General features: G+C 35.1%; 1 protein-coding gene across 1 annotated transcript in view; it reads left to right on the top strand.

Moving 5' to 3' along the window:
• The window catches only part of LOC143227963 (LIM/homeobox protein Awh-like), a 161870-nt gene that overhangs the window by 115435 nt on the left and 23693 nt on the right, over window positions 1–22742 (top strand). Inside the window, exon 2 of the mRNA XM_076459314.1 lies at window positions 7751–7932. Within this exon, the coding sequence (XP_076315429.1) occupies window positions 7751–7932 (182 nt within the window). The remainder of the gene's footprint in view (window positions 1–7750; window positions 7933–22742) is intronic.

Genomic DNA, 22742 nt, shown 5'->3' on the forward strand with positions numbered 1-22742 from the left:
GTACACCTATATAATGTATCCCCACCACTATGTAGACCCCTTCACTCTGGATGTATACCTATATAATGTATCCCCACCACTATGTAGACCCCTTCACTCTGGATGTACACCTATATGATGTATCCCCACCACTATGTAGACCCCTTCACTCTGGATGTATACCTATATAATGTATCCCCACCACTATGTAGACCCCATTCACTCAGGATGGATACCTATATAATGTATCCCCACCACTGTGTAGACCCATTCACTCTGGATGTATACCTATATAATGTATCCCCACCACTATGTAGACCCCTTCACTCTGGATGTACACCTATATGATGTATCCCCACCACTATGTAGACCCTTCACTCTGGATGTATACCTATATAATGTATCCCCACCACTATGTAGACCCCTTCACTCTGGATGTACACCTATATGATCTATCCCCACCACTATGTAGACCCCTTCACTCTGGATGTACACCTATATGATCTATCCCCACCACTATGTAGACCCCATTCACTCAGGATGGATACCTATATAATGTATCCCCACCACTATGTAGACCCCTTCACTCTGGATGTACACCTATATGATGTATCCCCACCACTGTGTAGACCCATTCACTCTGGATGTATACCTATATAATGTATCCCCACCACTATGTAGACCCCATTCACTCAGGATGGATACCTATATAATGTATCCCCACCACTGTGTAAACCCCTTCACTCTGGATAGGTTATATTCTTAATTCTGTTTTTTGTTTTTGTCATTATTAAATGTACGACAACAGTTGACTATGGTCTGGTCGTTTACAAAGGTATGAAAATGGTTGTATTACGGTTTCTTTCCCTTAGATTTAACGTTTCCATAAAACAGACGTGTTTTACAAGTCTGTCCAAGGCGACCAATGACAGATTGATATTGTGTAAGATCAAAACAGTAAGATTCCATGCGTCTACAACACGTGACTTGCCTGCGAACAAGTTCGACCCCACACGTTCGTATTGTAGTTTCCAAACAGTCGCACTCCTTGTATTCCAAACAATAGGCAAGGTGCGTTAAGTAGGCTTAGGAAGGGAAGTCCGACAGAGGCCTAATGAGGAAGTATAGGTTATGTATACCATCTCTATTTGTTGTCGCTTCTTATTCCCCGTTGTCACGTAATGTAGTCTAATTACTGGTTTTTACAGAGCTTGTCACGTGTGATTATGACAGATTTCTAATATTTGCCTTGATTGGCTCAAACCGAAACATGCCTACACATCATGTACAAAATATGGGAAAGAAAGAGCTTCGATGAATCGGACTTAGTGATTGTCAAGACACAAAGATAAGAAATGACTTGACATTGAAATATTGAAAACGTTAGTAACGGTTGAATTACTCTCCCCAATAAAGAGGGTCGCCAGACGGTTGAGTGAGATTCATATGTTTATCTGACAAGGATTAGACTGAGTCAATGCTTTGACACTAAAGTCGGAGTAACTTCTACTGTTATACACAATAAAACCACAGTCATGCACGAGGCAGGTTACTGTGTATTCAGCCAGCAGCAAGCTCTCTTTCTAAGCTATTTATCCTTTATAGTTTAGACAGTAACTTTGTATAGTTGTTTTTTTTTATCTGTCTACTTAAGAAGCTAAATTATCGTAGACTATGCAGTGACTATACTGCATTCTATATTCTATAGTTAAATATAAAATAAATCTTTGCTGATGTTTGCAAATGCATTAGACTGAGAATTATTAGAAACAGCGAGAAGCGAAACAGTGGATATTTAATTTTGGCCAATCAAAGAGATAGTATAGAATATCCTATTTAAAGTGCTTTCACAAAAGAAACAACAGTTAAGTTAGCAGAGAGAGGGCAAAATAATCTTTGACCTCTGAGTAAACTTTTATCTTTTATTATTAAAGAACTCGGAATGAACCTTTATTTATATTACTAAAGAATCTCTGAACTCTGAGTAGAGTTTATGTTATGTTATATTACTAAAGAATCTCTGAACTCTGAGTAGAGTTTATGTTATGTTATATTACTAGAGAATCTCTGAACTCTTAGTAGAGTTTATGTTATGTTATATTACTAAAGAATCTCTGAACTCTGAGTAGAGTTTATGTTATGTTATATTACTAAAGAATCTCTGAACTCTTAGTAGAGTTTATGTTATGATATATTACTAAAGAATCTCTGAACTCTTAGTAGAGCTTTATGTTATGTTATATTACTAAAGAATCTCTGAACTCTTAGTAGAGCTTTATGTTACGTTATATTACTAAAGAATCTCTGAACTCTTAGTAGAGCTTTATGTTATGTTATATTACTAAAGAATCTCTGAACTCTTAGTAGAGCTTTATGTTATGTTATGTTATGTTATGTTACTAAAGAATCTCTGAACTCTTAGTAGAGCTTTATGTTATGTTATATTACTAAAGAAACTCTGAACTCTTAGTAGAGCTTTGTGTTATGTTATATTACTAAAGAATCTCTGAACTCTTAGTAAAGCTTTATGTTATGTTATATTACTAAAGAATCTCTGAACTCTGAGTAGAGTTTATGTTATGTTATATTACTCTGAACTCTGAATAGAGTTTTATGTTATGTTATATTACTAAAGAAACTCTGAACTCTGAATAGAGTTTTATGTCATGTTATATTACTAAAGAAACTCTAGTCGAGTTTTATGTTATGTTATATTACTAAAGAAACTCTGAATAGAGTTTTATGTCATGTTATATTACTAAAGAAACTCTGAATAGAGTTTTATGTCATGCTATTTTACTAAAGAAACTCTGAATAGAGTTTTATGTCATGTTGTATTACTAAAGAAACTCTGAATAGAGCTTTATGTCATGTTATATTACTAAAGAAACTCTGAATAGAGTTTTATGTCATGTTGTGTTACTAAAGAAACTCTGAATAGAGCTTTATGTCATGTTATATTACTAAAGAAACTCAACTCTGAATAGAGCTTTATATCATGTTATATTACTAAAGAAACTCTGAATAGCGTTTTATGTTATGTTATATTAATAAAGAGACTGTGAACACTGAATAGAGTTTTATATCATGTTGTATTACTAAAGAAATTCTGAATAGAGTTTTATGTCATGTTATATTACTAAAGAAACTCTGAGTCGAGTTTCATGTTATGTTATATTACTAAAGAAACTCTGAGTCGAGTTTTATGTTATGTTATATTACTAAAGAAACTATTAATAGAGTTTTATGTTATATTTCTAATGAAACTTTAGCTCTGAATAGTTTTATGTTATATTTCTAATGTAACTTTAGCTCTGAATAGTTTTATGTTATATTTCTAATGAAATTTTGAACTCTGAATAACGTTTTCCGTCATATTACTAAAGAAACTTTGAACTCTAAATACAGTTTCATGTTATATTACTAAAAACTTTCAAAATAGTTTTATGTTATATTTCTAACGAAACTTTGAACTCCTCCGGCTCTTGATTTGAACAATGTTCACAGTTTTTATGTATTTCTGACACTTGAATTGTAACTTGCTTTTCATATATAGAAGTAACATAATATTACAGATGTATCTGAGCTGTGGACACAATTAGGGCAACAAGCTCCATCTTATAAACTCTTCAACCAACAAGCTATTTAATGAAATTTATTTATTTTTTCTCTCTCATCAGAAAACTGTGATTTTTGAAGGAAAGAATCGAGAGGCCTAGTCTGTACATGGATTTACCACCTGTCACTGAGATAGATGGGATTCAGGAAATTCAACCCTCGTCACTGACCCAGAAAAAAGTGGAAACCGAAGAACGAAACCAGTTGTTGTGGTGGTGAATCGGTCTTCTTATTCGATTCGCCCTTTTTCTGGGTTACTAAGGGTGGAGGGTGGAGTTCCTCGAAAACCATCGATCTCAGTTACGAGTGGAAAATCGAAAAGTAGACTAAGCCTCATTTTCTCTTGCTGAAGTTCAGTTTTGGTGATAGAAGAAAAAACACAACATTGCCATAAATGTGCGTAAGTGTGACATGTATTTCTTTGCTGTCGGTGGTAATTGTATCTCTGCAAGATATAGTGAATAATATTACGTTTTCGTGTGTGCTTGGAATTTTTGCCCAAAGCTACACGAGGGCTATCTGCGCTAGACGTCCCTAATTTAGTAGTGTAAGACGAGAGGAAAGGCAGCTAGACATTACCACCTACCGCAAACTATTAGGCAACTCTTTTACCAAAGAATAGTGGGATTGGCTGTCACATTATAACGACTCCACTGCTGAAAATACGAGCATTTTTGATGTGCCGGGGATTCTAACCTAACCAGCAACCCTCAAATTACGAGTCGAGTGGTCTAACCACCTGGCCATACCGGACCGTATAATATTACGTAATTACGTTGTTTAAACAAGGAATATAACGAATAATAACACTATATAACACAAACTGTGCTACTGGATAGAATGTGCTATTTCTTAATTGCTTATGTTGTAAAAGTACAGAAAATGGCCATTATTCCCTTCAAACTTTGCTTTTGTGACCTGGATAATGAAATTTAGAAATTAACCTATTTTATATGTAAAAACGGGCAAATCTGCGCATTTTCATTTACATGAGGTCTGTTTGTTTTGGAATTTCACACAAAGCTACTCGAGGGCTATCTGTGCTAGCCGTCCCTAATTTAGCAGTGTAAGACTAGAGGGAAGGCAGCTAGTCATCACCACCCACCGCCAACTCTTGGGCTACTCTTTTACCAACGAATAGTGGGATTGACCGTCACATTATACGTTCCCACGGCTGGGAGGGCGAGCATGTTTAGCGCGACGCGGGCTCGAACCCGCGACCCTCGGATTACGAGTCGCACGCCTTACACGCTTGGCCATGCCAGGCCCTACATGAGGTCTGAATAAAACAACATATGTATCAAGATTTACATGTATTTATACTAAAGTTATACAAAAATGAACAAAAATGTTTAGAAGTGAACAGTTTTTCGAGATTGTAGTGCGCTGCGGTGTTCCTGTTGTCCCAAAGTCAAAGATAACAGGGAAACTTGGGAAAGCCTTCTTGGAGACCCATCAGGAATGCCACCATTTTGAAGTCTTCGATAACCTCCCATCCATAGCGAACTTCATGGCTCTCTTTTCCCCTCTGTAACATCCTGCAAAAGAGCAAAATAAAATTATTATGAAGAATAAATATATTTCATCCACAACTAATGTGTAAGAGGTTCATACAAAATATTTTATATGTGATATTTTTTCTATACTATTGGAAATTAAAAGAAGATATTTAAATTTTAAAGGTCTGAAATTTGGATAATATAAAATCTTACGACTCAAGCAAGCGAAAATTGTTCGTCTTACCTTCTAGAGTTTTTTTGCAGTGCTCGCGGGTGAAATGATGTGCCCAGGGTTTGTCTTGATCCCTGACAGACATGCTGAAATATACCTTGTAGGCTTCACACATTTTAATAGATGCTGTCACAGAGTACTTTTTCGCTCTTGTCTTGATAAATTGACCACATACATAGCAAAATGTGTCTGGAGAATGCTTGTAGCTTCTTGATGCCATCTCTGATAAAATCAGAGAGGTCTATGTGTTCACTTAGACAGCTAGAACTAAACTGAAGGGTTGAGTGGTAAGCCCCTGTACGTATATTACTATGGAAAATTCTAGAAAATTCTCGTAAGTTCTACAACATTCTAGAAAGTTTTTGAAAATTCGTGTAAGTTCGAGAAAATTCTCTACCAACTACTCAGCCCTGAATCTTCCTGGAATATTCTGGAAAATGGGTAAATTTGAAAATTTCATTTCTCAGGTCACAAAAGTAAAGTTTGAAGAGAACAATAGGTCTTTTCCACTTACTTTAGGCATAAGCAATTGGGAAATAACACTTTCTGTCCAGGAACAAGAAAAAGTAAACATTTTGTTACATTGTGTAATACATAGTTGTATTATTTCTGCCACAACATATAGTGAAGGCTAATAAGTAGTTACTAGTGTGAAAACCTGACAACACAACTAAACTATTCTGTACACAACTGACAATACACAAAATAAATACAAAATTTCCTTTCTCAGGAATATGCTGCATATTGGTGCCTCTGGATAAAAGACTGAAACTTATGATTACCATGTGATAATATACACATCTGTTCTTCTTCTGAAGAAAATATGTTTTCTTCCCTACAGATAACTTCAGTCTGTTTTAACAGTTTTTTTTGTTGACAATACACAAAATAAATACAAAATTTCCTTTCTCAGGAATATGCTGCATATTGGTGCCTCTGGATAAAAGACTGAAACTTATGATTACCATGTGATAATATACACATCTGTTCTTCTTCTGAAGAAAATATGTTTTCTTCCCTACAGATAACTTCAGTCTGTTTTAACAGTTTTTTTTGTAATAATTCTCAATCCGATGGTTGCGGGTTCGAATCCCGGTCGCATCAAACATGCTTGCGTTTTCAGCCGTGGGGGCATTATAATGTGGCGGTCAATCCCACTATTCGTTTGTAAAAGAATAGTCTAAGAGTTAGCGGTGGGTGGTGATGACTAGCTGCCTCCCCTCTAGCCTTACACTGCTAGATTAGGGACGGCTAGCGCTGATAGCCCTCGTGTAGCTTTGTGCGAAATTCAAAAACAAACAAACAATAATACAGAACAGTTAACAGTATACAACAATACAGAACAAGTGAAGTACACAATAATATAGAATTGTTAACAATACACAACAGGACAATTAAAATACACAACAGCCTTTTCAGCTCAAACTAGGCCTAAAGTGCTGAAAGAGAATAACCAAGGTATCAAAGGACAACATTAAATAATTAATGTCCCTGGACCACATATAATCAAAATAACCTAATAAAGAATGAGTTAGGCCGTAAAAGAAAGCAAATCTCTAGTATTGTAGTGAATAGTTAGGCAGTAATCTCTACAAGAATGAAAAACTGTTAGAGCTGCTGTATGTTTTTTTAGGCCAAGTAGTTACTCCGTACTATCTGAAGATAATTAATTACAGATGTTGAATCCGTGTAATTATTTACAGATCCACGATGCCAATAATCATAGACAATACGTTTTAACATGGAATAATAATTTTATAGGCCTAATGACTTCCAGTTTAGGAGCCATATTCGCGAATTTGATAAATCTGTAAAATAATTGCTTGCAATTATTCTTAAAAGCCTAGAGCTATTAATGGATCGGGTTAAAATATTTACTCTATTCTAAATTATTACGTGTTTTTTTTAAAGGCCTAACAGCTATTAAGTAAAAGAATTTAAGTTATACTCGTTTCAATATATATTTGGCTTCCACAGTCTTTGTTTTACTGCCTATATCAAAATATTTGTTATAAATTGCACACGGAAATACTACATGGTATCATAAATTATTAAATATTTTATCTTTTAATATTTATATATATGCTTCATTATTTATTTTTAAAATAGTCAAATAATAGTAATAATATTATTTGTTGTGAACGTGCGACGGTGGTGCATATTTGAAAACGCGACAGTTATAAGGCTTAGCAACAAGTTACGAAGATTGTTCGTTTATCTTTTCATTGCGAAAAAATTATATATTATCGATTCTTCGTGACAGACCAAAGCCACTTAAAGGATTTACAGCGAAAACGACACGTGCTTACCAAGAAATAGATACACTAAATACAAATATGATTATAAACTAGTGTTCTATTAAAATGTTTATTTCTACAGCAAGAATCTATAAAAGAAACATTCATCCTTTACTTTCCCCTAGACAGAACAAGATCACTGCTACGTTTGTGACCAACGTATTACTGACCGGTTTCTGCTTAAAGTCAATGGTCAATCGTGGCATGCCCACTGCCTCAGGTGTTGTGTATGTCAAGCTTTGCTGGACCGTCATCCTTCGTGTTTTATCAGGAACAACAATGTCTACTGTAGAACTGACTATACAAGGTGAGTGGATTGTTAGTGTCTAATGACATTGGAAAATCTAAGCGTAAATTTAAAGTGCTTATTAGTTGAGTTCCTGTTAATAGTCAACTAACTGCATAGGTAAGTAGTTAAGTACTGCTAGTAATTGTGCTTAGAAAATCTTAAGTAAGTAAGTAAGAGAAGATTGTTAAGTTCTAATTGCATATTTTTAACGTGTTACTTATTTTAATCGGATTAATTAATGTATTTCATTCTTAATGTTTCAGAAACGGTTAATAATTGTTATTTCGTTCTTGTTTTATTAATAATATTTTTGCAGAGATAAACGAGATGGATATTTCTGTCACTGCCCTCTGGATGTCAGATACGAAACCTGTTAAAAATTTAATCTAAGTCCGAGAAATGTAGGTATTTTAAAGACTGCGTCAGTTCCAATGTGAATTCTCATTTGACCGAATTTATCAACTAAATAATTGTCCTCTGACCCCATTCCAAATAATAGCATCAATAACACTACCTCCCACCCTCCAAAATGAATAAGGTATTTTTTCTCTATAAATTAACGCTGAATCTATGTTCAACATTCCGGTCATTGTAGCATTTTACACACACGTAAGTCTTACAGAATAAAACAGGTGTTCACTGAGTTATAAGCATGTTCATAAACACATCACGTTGTAAAACATTGTGAATTGTATTAAAATATGAAACGAGGTGAAATATAGTTTAAGGTAGGTTTAGGTCCGTAAACGTTCGTGAGTTATACAGAAATATATAAAATGGTACGACTTATTGAGTTAACTGTGCGGTTAAACACGTTCTGAGCTAGACACTAAGATATGTGACGAGGTGAATTATATGTTAATGTAGGTTATCTATCCACAAGCCTTGTAAGTTTTACGCTAGAATGTTGATTATACATTAAAGTTAAGTGCTACTTGTGAGATAGTTTAGACTAGACATCAGTTGAAGGACCGACATGACTTATTTAAATACATCACATGTATTACAAAACGACAACAAATATACACTGTATTTTCGGAGGGTGGGGTGGGGTGTATTCAAGTGGTTCCTAACAGGCTTGATGACAGCGCCGATGTGTAACAAAATCACTTATCTCCTTTATCAGTGTCCCGTATGTTACTTGTCTAGTATATCTGTTAGTTACCACTCAAAGCAACATTGACCATTACGTTAATAGCCCCAGTATGACTTCCACCGACGTCACTTCCTTAAAGGACGGGAGTAAGGAAGTGACTCCTTCCCCGTATATCACAGTCACACTTGTCTATGTGACTTTTGGCTGTACCATTATGAGCTACGGAACGAAACGATTTTTAGTAAAATATTAACATCCGGGTATTTTCAAGTTCAGAGTTTTAAATATATATGAATCTCAAGAGCAAATAGGAAACGTCACGGATCTATTAACCAATAACAGTGCCATATGTATTTTCTCCGGCGACCAATAAGAAAATCGCAGTATTGTAAACGTTATCACGGTAACTGTACGTTCGTGCTGGTGACCTTTCAGTCTGACAATACTTCTTCCTTAAAATCTGTATACAAATGAAACAAGTTATCAAGCGGGGGCTTAGCTACAAGCATGCCCTGAACTTGAATCAGTGTTCACGGTTCGAATCCCGTTGTTGCAGTATCGCACTTCTCTCTTTAGGCGTGGGTAAATTATAAAGATGGTTCTTAAATTAACCAGATAAGAATAACTCAAGAATTGGCGTTTGGTGTTATTGGCTTTTGCTCAACCTTATTATGTATCGTCCCTTGTGTAGCTTTGCGTGACATTTTTTCTAAAACCAAACAAACTGATCACGATGCTATCAATAGTAGTACAGGTTTCTCGCCAGGGATTTCCTGGGTATATAAAAATCACATCACCAAGAAGAAGCTAATTCGCTAAAATAAATCACAGTATTTCGGTCTTTATGCTCGGGCCCGGCATAGCCAGGTGGTTAAGATACTTGACTTGTAATCCGAGGGTCGCGGGTTCAAATCCCCGTCACACCAAACATGCTCGCCCTTTTAGCCGTGGGGGCGTTATAATGTTACGGCCAATCCCAATATTCGTTGGTAAAAGAGTAGCATAAGAATTTGCTGGTGGATGGTAATAACTAGCTGCCTTCCATCTAGTCTTACACTGCTAAATTAGGGACGGCTGACGCAGATAGCCCGTGAGTAGCTTTGCGCGAAATTTAAAAAAACAAACTTGCTGCTCGAGACTGCGATTCGTTATTTCATTTCTCATCACCACACTTCATAATGTGAAAATTGAGAACCTAAACTGAGTTTCATTCTTTTTATTCGTCGCTGTTTTATGTTGTATTTCACCCATTTTCTTACGTTAGAAACAATTATTGTTATTACGTGGTTGAACAAAAAAACTCTCAGACCAGAGTTATAGAATAGAGAGAAACAACGTTAAACAGATATCGTGTTATTGTTTGTTTGTTTTTCAGGCGAATTCTTTACAGTTATGCATAACAAATGTCTTTATATAAGAAGCAGAAGTCGCGTTTGATTTCAGAATTACGTAAATTACGCCTGTGTAAAAATAGGTTGCATTGGAAAATTTATGTTAAACGTATACGGTGACTGTATATTCTTGTATCCTCAAAGAAGCTATAAATCACATCACCTTAGATTCAAACGGCCGAGTGTATATGTTTAAAGATCTAACTTACGCGTTGGTAAAGTTCTGTCAAGACAGCTGTTGCCTTGTCAACTCTCATGCTCTGAAGACTAACCTCATCTACGGAACAAATTGAAGTGGACTCTTTATACGTGTAATGCAAGCTGGACATCAGGTGGTCTCTCTTGTCCAGTACTTTTGATTTTCCTTCTCAGTTATTGGATTATTTGTGTTTGTGTGTGTGTATGGTGTTCATTCACGTTTGGTGATATCATTCCGTGAGGATTATAACAATCCACTGTTCGTGATTATTACAGATGTGTAGTATCCGTGACGCGAGTTCACACTCAGTTGGTTACATTCGTTTAGTATCTGTGATACATGAGTTTATCTTCTGGTGATTTCCTTTGTACAATATCCGTGACACATGACTTCACTTTTTGGTGACTTAATCTGTACAGTATCTGTAATGTCCGAGCTTACCTTCAGGTGATTTAATTCATACTATATCCGTGATTTCCGAGATCATATTCCGGTGATTTCCTTTGTACAATATCCGTGACACATGACTTCACTTTTTGGTGACTTAATCTGTACAATATGCATAATGTCCGAGCTTACCTTCAGGTGATTTAATTCATACTATATCCATGATTTCCGAGCTCATATTCCGGTGATTTCATTTGTACAATATCCGTAATGTCCGAGCTCACCATCCAGGAATTTCCTTAAGTCACTGTTAAAGTGTGCGACCTTACCTTTAGACCATTTTATTTTTACAGTACATTCAACATTGTGGCTAATATATTTCCATAAACACAAATATATATCAGCCATTTGAAGTAAGCAGGACCGTTCTAATTAAGTAGGAGTCAATAAACTAAGAGGTCACTTTGAAACCGCCTCATTCGGGTCATTGTACAACCAGTTATATTAAGTCTGTTTTCCAAGACACACATTTATCATAACAACAACACCCAAACCAATGGTACAAATATTTTTGTGGAATTTCAGGTTTACTCTAATTGAAGTGTTGTTTCAGACACGATCGTCAGTAATTTAAAAAGTGAAGATTGTGTACTCGAGAAGTTTTAAACATACACACTGTGTACTCGAGAAGTTTTAAACATACACACTGTGTACAAAAGAAGTTTTAAACATACACACTGTGTACGAGAGAAGTTTTAAACATACACACTGTGTACTCGAGAAGTTTTAAACATACAAACTGTGTACGAGAGAAGTTTTAAACATACACACTGTGTACGAAAGAAGTTGTAAACATACACACTGTGTACGAAAGAAGTTGTAAACACTGTGTACGAGAGAAGTTTTAAACATACACACTGTGTACTCGAGAAGTTTTAAACATACACACTGTGTACAAGAGAAGTTTTAAACATACACACTGTGTACGAGAGAAGTTTTAAACATACACACTGTGTACGAAAGAAGTTGTAAACATACACACTGTATACTAGAGAAGTTTTAAACATACACACTGTGTACGAGAGAAGTTTTAAACATACACACTGTGTACGAGAGAAGTTGTAAACATACACACTGTATACTAGAGAAGTTTTAAACATACACACTGTGTACGAGAGAAGTTGTAAACATACACACTGTGGACGAGAGAAGTTTTAAACATACACACTGTGTACGAGAGAAGTTTTAAACATAGACACTGTGTACGAGAGAAGTTTTAAACATAGACACTGTGTACGAGAGAAGTTGTAAACACTGTGTACGAGAGAAGTTTTAAACATACACACTGTATACTAGAGAAGTTTTAAACATACATACTGTGTACGAGAGAAGTTTTAAACATACACACTGTGTACGAGAGAAGTTGTAAACATACACACTGTGTACGAGAGAAGTTTTAAACATACATACTGTGTACGAGAGAAGTTTTAAACATACACAGTATGTATGTCCAGGAGGTTAGAAGGCTCGACTGGTAATCTGAATGTCGCGGGTTCAAATCCCCATCACACCAAACATATTAGCCTTTTCAGCCGTGGGGACGTTATAAAGTGACGGCCAATCCCACTATTCGTTGATAAAAGAGTAGCCCAAGAGGTGGCGGTGGATGGTGATGACTAGCTGCCTTTCCTCTAGTCTTACACTGTTAAATTAAGTACGTCTAGCGCAGATACCCTTCGTGTAGCTTTGCGCGAAATTCGAAACAAACAAACTGTTTGCTGGGAAAATTCTAAATATATTTATTGTCTGTCGGAGAAAGATAAACTATTGAACTAGAAACAAAAATCGAGATAAACAATGGTTTCCTACTTGAAATCCTTTTGGGCAGAATTAGGGTAAATTAATCTGTGAGACCTTTTTAAGAGCTATATTTTTGTTTGCCAACAATGCCGATTCGATTTTGTTACTCATGAGGATATATACCAGCCTACCCTCAAACTGAAATTATTTAAGACAGGAATGGAATGAATTAACCTATAAGACCTTGGGCGTGATCAAATACATCAGTAGAAAGGGTATGACCTCCTGAGTCCAAAAGTGTAATTAGATCTGAAATCAATCAAGAAATGACGTGGCTGTGAAGTTTGTACTTGAAAATCTCAGAAACGTTCTATCAGCCGTTATGCCGCGTCTAAAAATGATACTTTTGAAGGTCACGTGCATAAGATCTGCTAACTGGAGCATGTTTCGAAACACAAACAAACGAGTGAAACTTTTCACTCCTTGAACCAGTGTGCAACGTTTTTCCTTTCTGTGGCAGTGTGAAACATTTTCCCTAATTGTAGTGTGAAACACTTACATAGCTGGCTAATTAAATTCTGGGATTTTTTGAAATCCTAAATTATCAGTTTTCATGTACTTTGATTATATTTTTATAAACATATTGTTAATCCGTTAACAAAATCACATTTTCGTGTTTTCAGACTTTCTCTGGTTTATTCGATTTCGTTCTCAAGGTTATATTTAATTGTATTGACCTTTGTAACTGAAACTGACCACCATCATTGGCTAATATATAAAGCATAGCTGTATATTTTTACAACATTAGAGCATATATTTTTAACGCACTGTTGATACTTTAACTAAAACATTATACACTCCTGAATGTGTTGCAGTATGAAGAAATTTAATTTATATTTATATATAAAGAACCAGTTTCAAAGTTAATAAAACATTTGTTGAGTGGTGTTTCAATGGGCACTGTAGTTTTTTTTGTGTGTGTACCCTTCAAAGCCCGTAGTCAAACAACATCAGACACTTGTTTCATAGTTTAATATCCCGTTATTTTGTACACACCTGCGTCTGTTGAGTCATTAGTGCAGGTTCACATAAGAAAAGTAGACCTTTGTTTATCACACGCGAAACAACCCAAACTAACCAAACCTTTAGGTTCCTGGGTGAGGCTATATGTTAGGTTCCTGGGTGAGGCTACATGTTAGGTTCCTGGGTGAGGCTACATGTTAGGTTTCTGGGTGAGGCTACGTGTTAGGTTCCTGGGTGAGGCTACGTGTTAGGTTCCTGGGTGAGGCTACGTGGTAGTGCTAGCCGTTCTGGGTGAGGGAAACAGTGTTCACCACCCACCGCCAACTCTTGGGCTACTCTTTACCAACGAATAGTTCCTGTAACATTACACACCCCCACGGCTGGGAGGGCGAGCATGGTGGGCGCGAACCCGCGACCCTCGGATTACTCCCACGTGTTGGCCATGGTTCCTGGGTGAGGCTACGTGTTCGGTTCCTGGGTGAGGCTACATGTTAGGTTCCTGGGTGAGGCTACATGTTAGGTTCCTGGGTGAGGCTACATGTTATATGATATACACGATAGATAGATCAAAGTAATTTTAACGTGGAAATCAACTTTTTTTTTTTTTTTTTTACTTTTAACTCACGAAATTAATATCTATCGTAAAGGTAACAATTCTTGTGTACGACGAACAGGAAAAAAAATATTATTTCGGGTCTTTGTGAGAGAGAATACCAGAAATATTAGTTTCCTTAATCTTGTTAAGAACGAAGCTACATGATGGACTTTCTGTGTTTAAAATAAATGATTCGCTATAGTAACTCCTCAAACTAACTGTTGAGTCAGTGGCTAGTGTTGGCACAATGAAATGTGTTGTTGTTTTTTAGTTTCTTGAACTAACTCTTCGATCTGAAACAGCACAACACTTGTAGTTGTCGAGCAGCTATTTACCACATTTCTCCAAGGTTTGTGCTCGTATCTAACACGCCACTATTAACCACAACGTTAGAAAAACATCGAAACTGAAACCATGACCATCACTAGGGATACATCAAGTAGTGAACCTAGTTGTCTGATACTCTCACATTCGAATTATGAAATTTGTGTTGGATCGCGAAAACTAATACATGGATATTTCTTCTGCACCCTGCTCTTGAAGGTCACCGCAAGATGTCGCTTTTAGATACTTTCTGTGGAATAATTTATCATGTCCTTCTTTCTTTCAGACCCTCAAAGTTTTTGTCTACGAAAACGAATGACCCTCAGTTTCTCAGAAATGGACACGCTATCGTAGTGGTCCGCATGGTGTCTTCAGTTTACGGGACACAGAACGACGAGTGCCAGGTCACCTGGTACAAGTTTTTGTCACCAGGGGGTGGCAAGGGAATGCGCGTAGCACTCAAACGGTGATGAATCCGCAGTAGAGACTCCCCTGGGAAAAACAGATGGCATCGTAACTCAGACCGTACACGGTTTGTAGAAGGTTTCCACACCTTCGCTACTCCTACAGGTCAGAGAGAAGGCTTACTTTCCGACGAACACGAACTGTGACAGCTGAACAGGGCTCGGCTGCGCTCCGATCGTTTTAAAGCGTGACATTTAATCCACCTGCCGGGGGGGCACGGAATGTGACAGGAGGGCGGAGATTAACATGCATTAAAGAGAAATGACGTTTTTTTTTGTTTCACAAAGAAGGTTAGTACTGAAGGTGTAAGAAAACATTATTCAATAGCAAAAGTTAATTTCACATTCAGGGTCCGAGAGCCAAAACCTTTGGCCAAAAGTTTTTCTCACGGTAAGCTGTGAAAAAGCGCATTTAGTTAAAGTACATTGTTATTATAAGTTGTCAGGAACTTTAACACGACTGGCTTCGTTCGTGTATACCACATGCAGGCGAATGGCAACATTGGTTGTGGGATCAGACACAGAAAGTGTTAGTGGATACGTTTCTAAGCATCACCTTTGGCTGTGGGATTAGACACTGATATTTTAGGCGGATATATTTCTAAACACCAACTTTGACTGTGGGATTAGACACTGATATTTTAGACGGATATATTTTTAAACACTAACTTTAACTGTGAAATTAGACACTGATATTTCAGGTGGATATATTTCCAGATACCAACTTTAACTGTGAAATTAGATTGATATCTTAGGCGGATATATTTCTAAAACTAACTTTAACTGTGAAATTAGACACTGATATTTCAGGCGGATATATTTCTAAAACTAACTTTAACTGTGAAATTAGACACTGATATTTCAGGCGGATATATTTCTAAAACTAACTTTAACTGTGAAATTAGACACTCTAATTTCAGGCGGATATATTTCTAAACACCAACTTTAACTGTGAAATTAGATTGATATTTTAGGCGGATATATTTCTAAACACTAACTTTAACTGTGAAATTAGACACTGATATTTCAGGCGGATATATTTTTAAACACTAACTTTAACTGTAAAATTAGACACTGATATTTCAGGCGGATATATTTCTAAAACTAACTTTAACTGTGAAATTAGATTGATATTTTAGGCGGATATATTTCTAAACACTAACTTTAACTGTGAAATTAGACACTGTAATTTCAGGCGGATATATTTCTAAACACCAACTTTAACTGTGAAATTAGATTGATATTTTAGGCGGATATATTTCTAAACACTAACTTTAACTGTGAAATTAGACACTGATATTTCAGGCGGATATATTTTTAAACACTAACTTTCACTGTGAAATTAGACACTGATATTTCAGGTGGATATATTTCTAAACACCAACTTTAACTGTGAAATCAGACACTGATATTTCATGCGGATATATTTCTAAACACCAACTTTAACTGTGAAATTAGACACTGATATTTCAGGCGGATATATTTCTAAACACCAACTTTAACTGTGAAATTAGACACTGATATTTCAGGCGGATATATTTCTAAACACTAACTTTAACTGTGAAATTAGACACTGTTATTTCAGACGGATATATTTCTAAACACTAACTTTAACTGTGAAATTAGACACTGTAATTTCAGGCGGATATATTTCTAAACACCAACTTTAACTGTGAAATTAGATTGATATTTTAGGCGGATATATTTCTAAACACTAACTTTAACTGTGAAATTAGACACTGATATTTCAGGCGGATATATTTTTAAACACTAACTTTAACTGTGGGATTAGATACTTTCAATGTTAGTGGATATAATCCTAAATAACAAGTGTGTCGGAACGATTATTAAAAATATAATGTAGGTTGGTATAATAAGCTAATATCATAACTGAAGGACTAGCATCACTATACTGCCACTGGAACTGTGTTAAAATACTGTCGACATCTGTCATACTAGTATCAGTATAATCAAGATAAGATATAGTGGTAACAAGGACTTAAAATTAACACCATTACACTAGTGTTAGGTATATGTTGATAAGACGACTATGATTGTGAGATTAACACCATTACTCTACTGTTAGGTATATGTTGATAAGACAACTATGATTGTGAGATTAACACCATTACACTACTGTTAGGTATATGTTGATAAGACAACTATGGTTGTGAGATTAACACCATTACACTACTGTTAGGTATATGTTGATAAGACAACTATGATTGTGAGATTAACACCATTACTCTACTGTTAGGTATATGTTGATAAGACAACTATGATTGTGAGATTAACACCATTACACTACTGTTAGGTATATGTTGATAAGACAACTATGATTGTGAGATTAACACCATTACACTACTGTTAGGTATATGTTGATAAGACAACTATGATTGTGAGATTAACACCATTACACTACTGTTAGGTATATGTTGATAAGACGACTATGATTGTGAGATTAACACCATTACACTACTGTTAGGTATATGTTGATAAGACAACTATGGTTGTGAGATTAACACCATTACTCTACTGTTAGGTATATGTTGATAAGACAACTATGGTTGTGAGATTAACATCATTACTCTCCTGTTAGGTATATGTTGATAAGACAACTATGGTTGTGAGATTAACACAATTACTCTACTGTTAGGTATATGTTGATAAGACAACTATGGTTGTGAGATTAACACCATTACGCTACTGTTAGGTATATGTGGATAAGACAACTGTGATTGTGAGATTAACACCATTACTCTACTGTTAGGTATATGTTGATAAGACAACTATGATTGTGAGATTAACATCATTACACTACTGTTAGGTATATGTTGATAAGACGACTATGATTGTGAGATTAACACCATTACACTACTGTTAGGTATATGTTGATAAGACAACTATGATTGTGAGATTAACACCATTACACTACTGTTAGGTATATGTTGATAAGACAACTATGGTTGTGAGATTAACACCATTACACTACTGTTAGGTATATGTTGATAAGACAACTATGGTTGTGAGATTAACACCATTGCTCTACTGTTAGGTATATGTTGATAAGACAACTATGATTGTGAGATTAACACCATTACACTACTGTTAGGTATATGTTGATAAGACAACTATGGTTGTGAGATTAACACCATTACGCTACTGTTAGGTATATGTGGATAAGACAACTATGATTGTGAGATTAACACCATTACTCTACTGTTAGGTATATGTTGATAAGACAACTATGGTTTGTGAGATTAACACCATTGCTCTACTGTTAGGGTATATGTTGATAAGACAACTATGATTGTGAGATTAACACCATTACACTACTGTTAGGTATATGTTGATAAGACAACTATGGTTGTGAGATTAACACCATTACGCTACTGTTAGGTATATGTGGATAAGACAACTATGATTGTGAGATTAACACCATTACTCTACTGTTAGGTATATGTTGATAAGACAACTATGATTGTGAGATTAACACCATTACTCTACTGTTAGGTATATGTGGATAAGACAACTATGATTGTGAGATTAACACCATTACTCTAGTGTTAGGTATATGTTGATAGGACAACTATGATTGTGAGATTAACATCATTACACTACTGTTAGGTATATGTTGATAAGACGACTATGATTGTGAGATTAACACCATTACACTACTGTTAGGTATATGTTGATAAGACAACTATGGTTGTGCGATTAACACCATTACACTACTGTTAGGTATATGTTGATAAGACAACTATGGTTGTGAGATTAATACCATTGCTCTACTGTTAGGTATATGTTGATAAGACAACTATGATTGTGAGATTAACACCATTACACTACTGTTAGGTATATGTTGATAAGACAACTATGATTGTGAGATTAACACCATTACACTACTGTTAGGTATATGTTGATAAGACAACTATGATTGTGAGATTAACACCATTACACTACTGTTAGGTATATGTTGATAAGACAACTATGGTTGTGAGATTAACACCATTACGCTACTGTTAGGTATATGTGGATAAGACAACTATGATTGTGAGATTAACACCATTACTCTACTGTTAGGTATATGTTGATAAGACAACTATGATTGTGAGATTAACATCATTACACTACTGTTAGGTATATGTTGATAAGACGACTATGATTGTGAGATTAACACCATTACACTACTGTTAGGTATATGTTGATAAGACAACTATGATTGTGAGATTAACACAATTACACTACTGTTAGGTATATGTTGATAAGACAACTATGGTTGTGAGATTAACACCATTACACTACTGTTAGGTATATGTTGATAAGACAACTATGGTTGTGAGATTAACACCATTACGCTACTGTTAGGTATATGTGGATAAGACAACTATGATTGTGAGATTAACACCATTACTCTACTGTTAGGTATATGTTGATAAGACAACTATGGTTGTGAGATTAACACCATTACTCTACTGTTAGGTATATGTTGATAAGACAACTATGGTTGTGAGATTAACACCATTACGCTACTGTTAGGTATATGTGGATAAGACAACTATGACTGTGAGATTAACACCATTACTCTACTGTTAGGTATATGTTGATAAGACAACTATGGTTGTGAGATTAACACCATTACGCTACTGTTAGGTATATGTGGATAAGACAACTATGATTGTGAGATTAACACCATTACTCTACTGTTAGGTATATGTTGATAAGACAACTATGATTGTGAGATTAACATCATTACACTACTGTTAGGTATATGTTGATAAGACGACTATGATTGTGAGATTAACACCATTACACTACTGTTAGGTATATGTTGATAAGACAACTATGATTGTGAGTTTAACACAATTACACTACTGTTAGGTATATGTTGATAAGACAACTATGGTTGTGCGATTAACACCATTACACTACTGTTAGGTATATGTTGATAAGACAACTATGGTTGTGAGATTAATACCATTACTCTACTGTTAGGTATATGTTGATAAGACAACTATGATTGTGAGATTAACACCATTACACTACTGTTAGGTATATGTTGATAAGACAACTATGATTGTGAGATTAACACCATTGCACTACTGTTAGGTATATGTTGATAAGACAACTATGATTGTGAGATTAACACCTTTACACTACTGTTAGGTATATGTTGATAAGACAACTATGGTTGTGAGATTAACACCATTACTTTAGTGTTAGATATATGTTGATAAGACAACTATGATTGTGAGATTAACACCATTACTCTAGTGTTAGATATATGTTGATAAGACAACTATGATTGTGAGATTAACACCATTACTCTCGTGTTAGATATATGTTGATAAGACAACTATGATTGTGAGATTAACACCATTACTCTACTGTTAGATATATGTTGATAAGACAACTATGATTGTGAGATTAACACCATTACTCTAGTGTTAAATATATGTTGATAAGACAACTATGATTGTGAGATTAACACCATTACACTACTGTTAGGTATATGTTGATAAGACAACTATGGTTGTGAGATTAACACCCTTACTCTCGTGTTAGATATATGTTGATAAGACAACTATGATTGTGAGATTAACACCATTACACTACTGTTAGGTATATGTTGATAAGACAACTATGGTTGTGAGATTAACACCATTACTCTAGTGTTAGATATATGTTGATAAGACAACTATGATTGTGAGATTAACACCATTACACTACTGTTAGGTATATGTTGATAAGACAACTATGGTTGTGAGATTAACACCATTACTCTACTGTTAGGTATATGTTGATAAGACAACTATGATTGTGAGATTAACACCATTACACTACTGTTAGGTATATGTTGATAAGACAACTATGATTGTGAGATTAACACCATTACACTACTGTTAGGTATATGTTGATAAGACAACTATGGTTGTGCGATTAACACCATTACACTACTGTTAGGTATATGTTGATAAGACAACTATGGTTGTGAGATTAATACCATTACTCTACTGTTAGGTATATGTTGATAAGACAACTATGATTGTGAGATTAACACCATTACACTACTGTTAGGTATATGTTGATAAGACAACTATGATTGTGAGATTAACACCATTACACTACTGTTAGGTATATGTTGATAAGACAACTATGGTTGTGAGATTAACACCATTACACTACTGTTAGGTATATGTTGATAAGACAACTATGGTTGTGAGATTAACACCATTACGCTACTGTTAGGTATATGTGGATAAGACAACTATGATTGTGAGATTAACACCATTACTCTACTGTTAGGTATATGTTGATAAGACAACTATGGTTGTGAGATTAATACCATTGCTCTACTGTTAGGTATATGTTGATAAGACAACTATGGTTGTGAAATTAACACCATTACGCTACTGTTAGGTATATGTTGATAAGACAACTATGATTGTGAGATTAACACCATTACTCTACTGTTAGGTATATGTTGATAAGACAACTATGATTGTGAGATTAACACCATTACGCTACTGTTAGGTATATGTGGATAAGACAACTATGATTGTGAGATTAACACCATTACTCTACTGTTAGGTATATGTTGATAAGACAACTATGATTGTGAGATTAACATCATTACACTACTGTTAGGTATATGTTGATAAGACGACTATGATTGTGAGATTAACACCATTACACTACTGTTAGGTATATGTTGATAAGACAACTATGATTGTGAGATTAACACCATTACACTACTGTTAGGTATATGTTGATAAGACAACTATGGTTGTGAGATTAACACCATTACACTACTGTTAGGTATATGTTGATAAGACAACTATGGTTGTGAGATTAATACCATTACTCTACTGTTAGGTATATGTTGATAAGACAACTATGATTGTGAGATTAACACCATTACACTACTGTTAGGTATATGTTGATAAGACAACTATGATTGTGAGATTAACCCCATTGCACTACTGTGAGGTATATGTTGATAAGACAACTATGATTGTGAGATTAACACCATTACACTACTGTTAGGTATATGTTGATAAGACAACTATGATTGTGAGATTAACACCATTACACTACTGTTAGATATATGTTGATAAGACAACTATGGTTGTGAGATTAACACCATTACACTACTGTTAGGTATATGTTGATAAGACAACTATGGTTGTGAGATTAACACCATTACTCTACTGTTAGGTATATGTTGATAAGACAACTATGATTGTGAGATTAACACCATTACACTAGTGTTAGGTATATGTTGATAAGACAACTATGATTGTGAGATTAACACCATTACACTACTGTTAGGTATATGTTGATAAGACAACTATGATTGTGAGATTAACACCATTACACTACTGTTAGGTATATGTTGATAAGACAACTATGGTTGTGAGATTAACACCATTACTTTAGTGTTAGATATATGTTGATAAGACAACTATGATTGTGAGATTAACACCATTACTCTAGTGTTAGGATATATGTTGATAAGACAACTATGATTGTGAGATTAACACCATTA

This window comes from Tachypleus tridentatus, chromosome 10, assembly GCF_004210375.1.
Source record: "Tachypleus tridentatus isolate NWPU-2018 chromosome 10, ASM421037v1, whole genome shotgun sequence".
Classification (NCBI taxonomy): Eukaryota; Metazoa; Arthropoda; class Merostomata; order Xiphosura; family Limulidae; genus Tachypleus; species Tachypleus tridentatus.